At 43.7% G+C, this 12,863-nt stretch overlaps 1 protein-coding gene across 3 annotated transcripts in view; it reads left to right on the forward strand.

Annotated features, from left to right (window-relative positions):
- Positions 1 to 12,863, forward strand: part of CD99 (CD99 molecule (Xg blood group)) — a 52,986-nt gene that overhangs the window by 21,357 nt on the left and 18,766 nt on the right. For all 3 annotated transcript variants that reach the window (XM_055267123.2, XM_055267124.2, XM_055267122.2), the window contains exons 2-6: positions 3,684 to 3,716; positions 7,045 to 7,092; positions 9,084 to 9,128; positions 9,779 to 9,847; positions 12,067 to 12,114. In XM_055267123.2, the coding sequence (XP_055123098.1) occupies positions 3,684 to 3,716; positions 7,045 to 7,092; positions 9,084 to 9,128; positions 9,779 to 9,847; positions 12,067 to 12,114 (243 nt within the window). The remainder of the gene's footprint in view (positions 1 to 3,683; positions 3,717 to 7,044; positions 7,093 to 9,083; positions 9,129 to 9,778; positions 9,848 to 12,066; positions 12,115 to 12,863) is intronic.

Consider the following 12,863-nt stretch of genomic DNA (forward strand, 5'->3'; position numbering starts at 1 on the left):
CATATATAAAAATTTGTATATATGTATATATATAAAAATTTGTATATATATATAAAATTTCTATATATATAATTTGTATATATACATAGTATGTGTATATATAGCATGTATATATATAGTATGTGTGTATATATAGTATGTGTATATATATAGTATGTGTATATATAGTACGTATATATAGTATGTGTGTATATATAGTATGTATATATAGTATGTGTATATATATAGTATGTGTATATATATAGTATGTGTATATATAGTACGTATATATAGTATGTGTGTATATATAGTATGTGTATATATATAGTATGTGTATATATAGTACGTCTATATAGTATGTGTGTATATATAGTATGTATATATAGTATGTGTATATATATAGTATGTGTATATATATAGTACGTATATATAGTATGTGTGTATATATAGTATGTGTATATATATAGTATGTGTATATATAGTACGTATATATAGTATGTGTGTATATATAGTATGTATATATAGTATGTGTATATATATAGTATGTGTATATATATAGTATGTGTATATATAGTACGTATATATAGTATGTGTGTATATATAGTATGTGTATATATATAGTATGTGTATATATAGTATGTATATATAGTATGTGTGTATATATAGTATGTATATATAGTATGTGTATATATAGTATGTGTATATATAGTGTGTGTGTATATATATGTAGTATGTGTATATGTGTATATATATATATTTATTTGGGATAAGGAAAGGAAATCAGTATGTTAAAGAGACACTCCCCTGCCATGTTTATTGCAGCACCATTCGGAGTAGCCAAGACATGCAGTCAATGGAAGAGCCCATCAAGGGATGAATGCGGAAATAAAATGTGCTATATCAACTCTGTACATTCACTAAAAGTCATTCATTTGCACACTGAAAATGAGTGCCTTTCATGCTATGTAAACTATGCCTCAATAAAGCTATTAAATGAACAAAGAAAATAGGGTATATTCACAATGGAATGGTATTCAGCTTTAAAAAAGAAGGAGGTTGGCTGGGTGTGGTGGCTCATGCCTGTCATCCTAGCACTTTGGGAGGCCAAGGCAGGTGGATCACCTGAGGTCAGGAGTTCAAGACCAGCCTGGTCAACATGGTGAAACCCCATCTCTACTAAAAATACAAAAAACTAGCTGGGCATGGTGGCAGGCGCCTATTGTCCCAGCTACTCAGGAGGCTAAGGCAGGAGAATCTCTTGAACCCAGAAGGCGGAGGTTGCAGTGAGCCAAGATCATTGCACTCCAGCTTGGGCAACAGAGTGAGACTCTGTCTCGAAAAAAGAAGGAAGTCCTGCCGTTGGCAACAACATGGATGGAACCGGACATGATGTGAAGTGCAGTAAGCTGGTCACAGAAAGACAAATACCGTCTGACCCAGACACACTTATGTGGAGTCTAAAATCATTGAACTCATAGAAGCAGAGTGGAATGGCGGTGACCAAGGGGTTGGGAGTGAGGGAGTGGGGGAAATGTGGGGAAATGATGGGTAAAGGGTACAACGTTTCCATCAGATAGCAAGAGATAAGTTCAGGGGTCTACTGTACTCAGCGTGACTGTGGTTAGTAAGAATGCATTGCATATCTGAAAATGCCTAAGACAGTAGCTTTGAACTGTTGCACCACAAATAAATAGGCGAGGTAAGATGTAAATAAAGAAAAAATAATATAACTTCAAAAAATACAATTACAGCTTTCTATGGAAACATGAACATGAATGCATATATATATATGCATGTGTCTGTACATGCCTTATGGTTTATTCCGGGTCACTAGGATCCTCCCTTGCTACCGTCTAAAGATCTGCCGTGTGCTGCAAGAGGAGCTGTAATTGCATTTATGATGTCTGGCAAATGTCCTGTTGTGGAAACAGCCGTTTCAGGGCTCTGAGGTTGTGGAAGCGACTCCACCCTGGTTGCCGGCATGGGGCCCACAGAGCTGTTCTGAGGGTTTTGTCTACTTTCTACTTATTGTTGACACACACACAAACACACACACAGACATAGAAGCAGACATGGACACACCTACCTGTATGCACATACTCAAAACACACCTTCACACTATACTCACCTACCCATACACACACGTGCACACAACTACATGTGTGCACACAAACAACACATGCATACATGCACCTATGCATATGCACACATGGAAACACACCTGCATACTACACACACCTACACATACACAAACCCACAAATGCACACACCCACACATGCACACACAAATGCACACACCCACACATGCACACACAAACACACCTACACATATAAACACGTTGACACATGCACACATGCAGCTGCACACATGCACATGAAAAACACATACACTACACCCACCTACACATACACAAACCCACATATACATGCACCTACACATATGCACACATAACACCTACACACATGCACACAGAACCCACACATACATGCATCTATCCATAGGCACACAGAAACACACCTACACACTATGCACACCTACATATGCACACACAAACCCACATGAACATGCACTGACACATATGCACACAAAAAACACACACACAGAAACCCACAAAATACACCTCCACACTTACACAAAACACGCCTACACATAGGCACATACACAAACCCACGCATACATACACCTGCATATATGCACCCACAACACATACATACACATATACACAGAACCCACCTACACACCCCATACATGCACACAAGACCCACAAATACATACATGTGCACTGCAAATGCCCAAATATACATGCACACGCACACACACATACACACACCCCTGTGACATATACATGCACACTTCATTTATACACGCAGGAACATAGCCCGGTCGTTTGCACCTGCTGTGGAGCTGGGCACACTTCCGGTGTTCACAGGGCTCCTGCGGGCTGTTCTTGGACCCCTCACCACCCACCGCCAGGTGCTTCCTGGCGGTTGAGAGATGTTGTACGCCTTTGGTGCTGAGGAGTGGGGATGCTGGATGTTGGCGATTATCGTAACTCTTCCTCCAGTTGACCAAACAGTCCAAGTCGACTTTTCCAGTTTTCCTGTATTTGGCTTTTCTTCAATGCGCCAGAGACGGCCAGCCACGTTGAAGTGGCATTGAAATTGTTGTAATTAAAGACTGTAGAAACAGGATAGCCTATCAATAATGCAGCATGACAGTTTCCTCATTCTGTGGGATTCCATGAGATTTTTTTTTTAATGCATAATGCATGTGTCTTTCTGGGTTGTCTAGTGTTTCTACTATATTTTGGTTTGCAATTACAGCAAAGTTGCCAATAAAAAAGGGATAATTTTGTTCCCCATGTTCTTTTCAGTATATATTCAAAATTATTATTCATCTGTTTCAAAGGAACAGCCTTTTAAGAATAATACACAGAATGATCATGTTTTTCCACTGTTTTAATTTCTACTAAGCTTGAAGGTCATCATTTATTTAAAACCTAGGCTAACATATTCTTACTTTTAGGCATGGAAGTGAATATTTAGAATGAGAAGAGAAATCACAGCACCTTGTAATTTTGTTAAGTTGCTGTTTTAAATATCACAAAAAGTCAGAAAAATCGCATATCATTTTTTATCTCTATAATATTCAAATTTATTTTTATTTTTCTTGTTTCTAAGTTGACTTTTTTTTTCTCTCTTAGATAATGGTTTCGATTTATCTGATGCCCTTCCTGGTGAGTATCGACATCATTTTTTAAAATCCCGTCAATATTTTGTTAACATAGTGTATATACAGGCATATCCCAGCCATTTCCAGCTAGATTCTAGACCACCGCAATAACGGGAGTCATAGCAATTTTTGGCTTCCCAGTACATATAAATGTTATGTTTACTCTCAACTGTAGTCTATTAAGTATGCAATAGCATTACTTCTAAAAACAGTATACTCTGGGCCGGGCGCAGTGGCTCAAGCCTGTAATCCCAGCACTTTGGGAGGCCGAGGCGGGCGGACCACAAGGTCAGGAGATGGAGACCATGCTGCCTAACACGGTGAAACCCCGTCTCTACTAAAAATACAAAAAATTAGCCGGGCGTGTTGGCGGGCGCCTGTAGTCCCAGCTACTTGGGAGGCTGAGGCAGGAGAATGGCGTGAACCCGGGAGGCGGAGCTTGCAGTGAGCTGAGATCACGCCACTGCACTCCAGCCTGGGCGACAGAGCAAGACTCCGTCTCAAAAAAAAAAAAAATAAAATAAAATAAAAATTAAAAAAAAACCAGTATACTCTAAATGAAAATACCTTATTGCTAAAAAATGGAGATACAGAGACGGGAAGTGGGGCACGTGCTGTTGGAAAAAAATGATGCCGGGAGTCTGGCTTGGCACAGGGTTGCTGCAGACCTTCCGTTTGTAAAACACACAGTATTTGCAAAGCACCTTAAGACAAAGTGCAGTAAAGGAGGTCCGCCTGTATGTGTCCACCTGCCTTATTATAAAAACTAGACTCAGATGACGAGGAAAAGCAAGATGCCCTCATTAAGATAAACGAACCACCCTGGTGGAATAATTCACACTCCCGTGATGGTCAGAGGCCGAGCAAAAACTTGCCAGGCGCTTGGGGAAGGGGCTAGAGGAGGTGGTGAGCAAACGGAGGTCCCCAGGAGAGAGGGGTGCCCAGTCCTGGTGTCCGCCCTCTCGAAATGGGCACCCGCTCTCTCCATGGGGCCACTCCTTCCTTTTTCTGCAGCTCTTCCTGCCTCCCGCTCCTCACGCAGAGCCCTCGGTGAAGGGCATGGGAAAAGGAATTGAAGGAATTCCGTCTTATCACTCTATCAGCTTCTGGGTCTTGTCATCCCTTTGTATTTGTTTTCTGGGGCTGCCATAAAAAGGTGCCACCAACTGGGGGCTTAAACCACAGGGATTTATCTTCCAGACTTGGATAACAGAAGTCTGAGAACAAGGTGTACACAGACCCATGATCCCTCTAGGGGAGGGTCCCTCCTGCCTCTCCTGGCTTCTGGGAGCTCCAGGTGTCCCTGGGCTTGTGGCCGCATCACTCCAGTCTCTGCCTCCTTCTCCGTGGGGCCTCCTCCTCTGTGTCTGTGTCTCCTTTTCTTTCTCTTACAAGGACACTTGTCATTGGGTTTAGGGCCACTCTACTCCAGGATGATCTCATTTCAAGATCCTTCTCTTAAGCACATCTGCAAAGACCCTATTTCCAAATAAAGTCTCATTACCAGGTTCTAGGCTTTAGGATGTAGATACATCTTTTGGGGGGACCACTGCTCAATGCACTACAGTTATAGCCAGTTCTTTTTGGTGACTCTAGGGGAGGATCCTTCCTGCCTCTCCCAGCTTTTGAGGGCTCCAGGCATCCCTGTGCTTGTGGCTGCATCACTCTAGGCTCTCTGCCTTTGTGAACACTGGTCTCTTCCCTGTGTCTCCATATATCCAAATTTGCTTCTTATAAGGGCACCAGTCATTAGGACCTATCCTAATCTATTATAACCTCATCTTAACTCATTACAACTGCAAAGACCCTGTTTCCAAATAAGATCACCTCTTGAGGTTTGGGGTGGGTGTGGATTTTGGAGGAATGCTCTTCAACCCAGGACAGCCCTCTCCTTTTTTTTTTTTTTTTTGAGGTGGAGTCTCTCTCTGTCACCCAGGCTGGAGTGCAGTGGCACGATCTCGGCTCACTGCAACCTCCGCCTCCCGGGTTCAAGTGATTCTCCTGCCTCTGTCTCCCGAGTAACTGGGATTACAGATTACAGGCATGCAGCACCATGCCTAGCTAGTTTTTGTATGTTCAGCAGAGACGGGGTTCACCATGTTGGTCAGGCTGGTTTCAAATTCCTGACCTCATGATCTGCCCGCCTTGGCCTCCCAAAGTGCTGGAATGACAGGCATGAGCCACTGAGCCCGGCTACCCCTTCACTTTTTTTATGTTTTACTTTTTTTTTTTTTTTTTTTTTTTTCTGAGGCACTGTCTCACTGTGTTGCTCGGGTTGGAGTGCAGTGTTGGGATCTTGGCTCACTGCAGCCTTGACCATCTGGGCTCGAGCAGTCCTCCCACCTCAGCCTCCCCAAGTGCTGAAGCGTGAGAGGATTGCAGACGCGAGCCACTGCACCTGGCCAGCTTTTAATTTTATGTCATGTGGTGCAGTGCATATGGTTTGAGCGGAAACAGTGCTGATGGGGATCATCTCTTTCCTGACCACCTACCCCTTCTTGGCCCTTGGGAACAGCCGTTCCCTGCAGCGGGAGGTGCCCTTAGTCTTACAACCTCCCCCTGATTTCCCTGGTTGGCTTCCATTCTCAGAGGGGGCAGCCTAGGCAGAGGCCTGACGGAGCCAAAAGTGTGTTTCATATGAGAAACATGAACAGCCTTTCAGCCATCAGTCCGGTGTCTCTCCTTCTCATGCATAGATCTCGGGCTCTGAAAGGGCAGTTTTTCTCCTAACTTTGCCATTCTCCTGCCTTCGTGGCTTACGTCTCAGTCACAGTCCCATTCAATGTCAAGAAGTGGAGAAGGGCTGGATATGGTGGCTCACGCCTGTCATCTCAGCACTTTGGGAGGCTGAGGTGGGTGGATCACCTGAGGTCAGGAGTTCGAGACCAACCTGGCCAACGTGGTGAAACCCCATCTCTGCTAAAAATACAAAAAATTAGCCGGGAGTGATGGCATGCACCTGTAAGCCCAGCTACTCGGGAGGCTGAGGCAGGAGAATCGCCTGAACCCAGGAGGCAGAGGTTGTGGTGAACGGAGACCACACCATTGCACTCCAGCCTGGGTGACAGAGCAAGACTCAGTCTCAAAAAAAGAAGTGGAGAAGGGGCTCCTGGTCTCTGTGGAAACCATGGCCGGTAGCAGCCTCTGTGCCTGTCTTCTGGGCTCAAGAGTCGTCCTATAAACCTCAGCTCAATGTGGGCTGGTGAGAAAAAACAATGCTAAAAACATTCTCCAACTGTTTCCAAGAAAATGAAACATCCTTAACCACGAAAGAGTTGACACTTGTTTTCCCAGCTGCAACTTTTACTGACTGAAATGTCTTATCTCTTTAGGCAATGAAGACAAGAAACCCACTGCAATCCCCAAGAAACCGAGTGCTGGTGAGAAGGGCTTGTTCCTAGTATGCAAAGAAAAAGAGCAAATCATTTTCTCTTGACAGCAGGACGGGACTTACGCAACTAGAAAGAAGAGAGAAGTGATTTGAGTGCTCCGGATGGAGTCTGGTTAATAGTTAATACTGGAATTGTGTTATGATGTTGCATTTCATGTAGTGATTCTGGTAAGAGAATGGTTGCTGATGTGAAATGTTTTGGGGCCATTTGGACAACATCTCCGTTGCTTTTAGTCTAAGGGTCTGAGTTACTCTGTCTTTAGATTTTCTTCCCTTTTTTTTTTTTTTTTTTTTTTTTTGAGATGGCGTCTCATTCTTGACTCCCAGGCTGGAGTGCAGTGGTGTGATCTCGGCTCACTGCAACCTCCGCCTCTGGGGTTCGGTGATTCTCCTGCCTCAGCTGCCTCAGTAGCTGGGACTGCAGGCACCAGCCACCACACGCGGTTAATTGTTGTATTTTTAGTCGACACGAGGTTTCACTATGTTGGCCAGGCTGGTCTCGAACTCCTGACTTCAGGCAGTCTGCCTCCCAAAGTGCTGGGATTACAGGCATGAGCCACCATGCCCGGCCTGTGTCTTTAGATTTCAACTTCCTGGGAGAGAGAGCATTTGGTGCTGAGATCTCCCCCATAATGACCAACAAGTGAACTCATCTCTCAACCTGTGGGCACACACCTCATTTGTTCTCAATGCTGTTCTTTCTTTTTTTTCTTTTTTTGAAATGGAGTCTCACTCTGTCGCCCAGGCTGGAGTGCAGTGGCGCAATCTTGGCTCACTGCAAGCTCCGCCTCCTGGGTTCACACCATTCTGCTGCCTCAGCCTCCTGAGTAGCTGGGACTACAGGCGCCCGCCACCACGCCTGGCTAATTTTTTGTATTTTTAGTAGAGACAGGGTTTCACCATGTTAGCCAGGATGGTCTCGATCTCCTGACCTCGTTATCCACCTGCCTTGGCCTCCCAAAGTGCTGGGATTACAGGCATGAGCCACTGCGCCCGGCCCTGAATGCTGTTCTTTCAAACAAAAGTCAGAAACAAGGGCCACGTGATGGAATTGCCCAAGGGTCAACCCCAGTGGCGGATAAACGGAGTAAAAATGATGCCAAAACTTACGGCATCAGTGTCTTACAGCTGAGACACTGTCTTGTCTTAGCACTTCTGAGTTTTCTAATATAAAACATTAATAGCTCCACTTCATTATTGGGCTTCCTGTCTAGGGTGTCAGCTCATGAGCAAAGGGACCCCGTGTCCCCAGATCCTTGAACTAAGCAATCGTGCAGATAGCACCAATGAGTAGGTGCTGAGCGTCTGAATTTATACTATCATAGTCTCCTTGAGGAAGGGACTGGAAATTCCCATACGTGACTCAGGATGGCTCAGTACATGCTGTTGGGTGGATGCCAGCAACCATTCCTCCATCTTAGTTGGGTTTTCAAAATCATTCTTCATACTAGAAGACAAGTTCTGAGGCCATGGTGAACTGTCCCATCAGTTGCGGAGCACATATGGGTTGCTAGAGCCACGTTTTAGACACCCTGTAGCCTAAATCTGATCACAGTCGTCTGTCCCTTCTCTTAGGGTCTACCTTTCCAAAGTTGTTAGGACCTGGGAGGAGAGGATGAAGGGATGGGGAGTCAACAGGAGAAAATTATGTGAAGGCAGAATCGGAATTTCAACTTGGTCCAGGCAACACAACTCATTTATAAATTATTTCTCTCTCTCCCTGCTGCCCCTCCTCTGAGAGATTCTCTCCTAGCTTTTTCTCTGTCTCTGTCTCTCTGTTTTTTATTCTTTTTATCTGAGAGAATAGTGATGTAAAAATGGTCAGGAATTCACTTTTTCTAATGAGATCGTGGTCAAGCTGATATTCACAAAAGTATTTAGGAATGTGGGGCTGTGGTGTGTTTTTGATCTGTTGACGAGGTCATTCCTTCCTTGTTTCTCTCTGGAATTTGGTATTAACTGCTTTTTCCCCTCTTTTAGGGGATGACTTTGACTTAGGAGATGCTGTTGTTGATGGAGGAAATGGTGAGTATTATCCTTTAATCTCTTCTGCTGCTGACCTGCTTATTATCACCCAATGATGATCATTTCAGAGAGAATTCTCCCATTTAAATTATAAAGGGAACCAGTTTTCACAGTGGAAACCTAGGGAATAGGTGTGTTGGTTTGTTCTTGCCGTTGTCGTTGGGTTTTTCTTTACAACCAGTACGTGTGCTTTTATTTTAAAACTCTTACGGTCTTTGGAAGGACATGAGACAAATGTGCCTACCCTGGCCAGGGCTGGCTTCATGAGCATGTGACCTGTGCAGTGGCATGGGACCCCATGGCATGTTGGTTTGGCATGGGCACCATACTGGTTTACTGCTCTGTTGCTGCCATCTTGGAATACTTAAGAACATTTGAAAAATGGGTCCCACCTTTTTATTTTGGCCCCAGAAATTCTGGAGCTGGTGTGGACACCCGCTTTAATTTTTATTGAACATACTTGAAATTAAGAACTGTGGCTCAAAGTTGATGGGAGGAAACTGGCAGGAGACTGTGTGTGTACAGGTATCCCCACCAGGACAAAGGCCAAGGTCCAATTTCTGATCAGGGAACCATCTGTATGTAAACTGATGTTTCATTTTCTTTACTGCAAGGCACTTATAATTGCAACTCTCATCTTTCACAAACAGACGACCCACCACCACCGAACCCACCCAAACCGAAGCCAAATCCAAACCCCAACCACCCTAGTTCGTCTGGTAAGAGTCTCTGACCCTGTGGGATGTCTTCATGTGGTTCAGAATTCAGTGATATTTATGTCAGCTGAGAGGAGGTGACTTCGGATGAGTGTGTGCTTACTGTTGACTGCCTGTGCAGTGTAATGCCCATGTTCATGGAGTGGAAAATGTACATTTCAAAAATAGATATTCAGCTTGGATTTTTGGATTTTATTTTTAGTTTGCTTTTTTTTTTTTGAGACAGAGTGTTGCTCTGTCACCCAGGCTGGAGTGCAGTGGTGCCATCTTGGCTCACTGCAACCTCCACCTACAGGGTTCAAGTGATTCTCCTGCATCAGCCTCCTGAGTAGCTGGAATTACAGGCACACACTGCCATGCCCGGCTAATTTTTGTATTTTTAGTAGAGACAGGGTTTTGCCATGTTGGCCAGGCTGGTCTCAAACTCCTGACCTCAAGTGATCCACCCACCTTGGCCTCCAAGGCCCACCAAGGCCTCCCATCACCTGCTGGGATGACAGGTGTGAGCCACTGTGCCTGGACTAGTTTGCTACTTTTACTTCCAAGTTCCATCTTATGGAACTTCTAAAAAATTGCATACAAGAATTTAAATATAGACTTGATAAAGAGAAAAGTATTGGCATACACATTCCTTATGGAGAAGCTAGTGTGTTTTAAATCTTTTTGCCCTTAAATATTTAAGTCGGTTTTTCTGACATATCACAGCATTTTTAGCGTAATTTGAATAGCACCAGTCTTTTTTTTTAGCCAAATGGTTGTCGAAAGTTTATAGTTTAGGGTTTTTTTGTTTACGTATTTAATTTTTAACACAGAAAAATATTAATGATGTCCATATCTTGTTGACATTTTGATGGCTATTTGTGCTAGTATTTTATATGTCTTTTTTTCTCTTTTTTGAGACAGGGTCTCACTCTGTTGTCCAGGCTAGAGAGTACAGTGCTGTGATCATATTAAATATAGAGCATACCACAGCCTCCAACTCCTGGGCTAGAGAGATCCCCCTGCCTCAGCCTTTCAAGTAGCTGGGGCTGCAGGCACACAGCACCGTGACCAGTTGGTTTTTTCATTTTTTGTAGAGATGGGGTCTCAGTATGTTGCCCAGGCTGGTCTGAAACTCCTGGCCTCAAGCAGTCCTCTTGCTCAGCATCCCAAATCTCTGAGATTACAGGCACGAGCCACCTCACCCAGCCTATATATTAATCTAAATGAAATAAATTTTAAATAAAGTTCCAAGTCTTTTGTTTGTACTGCATTGTAACATTACTTTTTGCTTACTGATATTCCATGAACATTTTTTCATGTCATATATCATTTCTATTGTATGAGTTTTACTGATAATCATGTACTATTACATACTGCGTATATAATTATATACTTCCTTTAACTAATCCCTAATTCTGAAAATGTTATGTTTCTTCTGGCATTTTAGAATTATGAATTAACAAAGCAAATCTGAGTCACCTCCATGCACTATTTTTATTCCTTCGAAGACATTTCTAGCATTCAAATTGTTTAGATCAATGTGTGTGAGTACTTTCACAGCTTTTGACCTGGTTGTTAATTTGCTGCAGAATTTTACCAGTTTATTTTGATGCCAGGGGTGTGTGCAAATGTTCCTGTCTTCACACCATCTCCAATATTAGTTATCACCTAGGAAACCTTTGCAAATAGTGTGAAATTTTCTATCAACTTTCTCCTGGTTTCATGACTTTACTTTTAAAATTAAAAAAAAAAAAAACAAACCTGCATCAATTGGCCGTGGATACTTCTTATTTTGTGTATTGTATGCTTTGCCTTTTATTCTTATATTCTGAGATGACATTATTGATTTATAAGCCTTCTTCATTTATTTACAGACATAAATATTGCCAGCATGCAATATTATGCTCATGTTTTTCCACTTTATTTATGGTTTTTTGTTTTGTTTTGTCTTGAGACGTAGTTTAGCTCTTCTTGCCCAGGCCGGAGTGCAGTGGTACCATCTTGGCTCACTGCAACCTCCACCTCCAGGGTTCAAGTGATTCTCCTGCCTCAGCCTCCCGAGTAGCTGGGATTACATGTGCCTGTCACCACACCTGGCTAATTTTTGTATTCTTAGTAGAGATGGGGTTTCACCACGTTGATGAACAGGCTGGTTTTCATGAGTTTTTCCTTTATTCTAAGACATGAAGACCCTTGGAGGAGTTCCAGGTTGACAGATAATGCTGTATTTTCTTTCCTAGATAGCTTTTCAGATGCTGACCTTGCGGATGGTGTTTCAGGTGGAGAAGGTACAGTTATCTTGCTTTCTGTCTCTTTTCTCTCTCCATCCCATGATGCTCACCTGCTCTGCAGAATCACCACAGGGTCTAAACTCTCAGTTCTCTGTGAACTCACAGTGAAATGTTCGGCCATCTCTGTGGGAACTCTGCCTGTTTGCTGAGGCTTCAAGGATGTGGGAAGTAAAGGCTGCCCCGTAGAGGTTCGGTCCTGGGAGAAGAGTTCAGGGCCCAGGCAGCTGCCCCACTTTTCTGAGGGACAGGGCCTGTTGATTGGGCCCTTCTCAGCAGCTCCTCACGCATCCATTCACCTGTGTGTTCTTGCAAATAGCTAATGTTGTTTCAGCTTCGTTTTCTTAGGCTGTTTTCTATAATTTAAGGAATGTGAATATTAAAGCCCTGAGAATAGTGATAATGCCTGGGAGCACGGGTTCTCAGAGCACCCCTAGAGTGTAATAGGCAGCACCCCAGCTCTGTAGCTGGGTAACATGCACCCTTAGAGTGTAATAGGCAGCACCCCAGCTCTGTAGCTGGGTAACATGCACCCCTAGAGTGTAATAGGCAGCACCCCAGCTCTGTAGCTGGGTAACGTGCACCCCTAGAGTGTAATAGGCAGCACCCCAGCTCTGTAGCTGGGTAACATGCACCCCTAGAGTGTAATAGGCAGCACCCCAGCTCTGTAGCTGGGTAACATGCACCCCCATAGAGTATAACAGGCAGCACCCCAGCTATACAGCTGTGTAACGTGCACCCTTAGAGTG

The sequence above is a fragment of the Symphalangus syndactylus genome, chromosome X (assembly GCF_028878055.3).
Source record: "Symphalangus syndactylus isolate Jambi chromosome X, NHGRI_mSymSyn1-v2.1_pri, whole genome shotgun sequence".
Lineage (NCBI taxonomy): Eukaryota > Metazoa > Chordata > Mammalia > Primates > Hylobatidae > Symphalangus > Symphalangus syndactylus.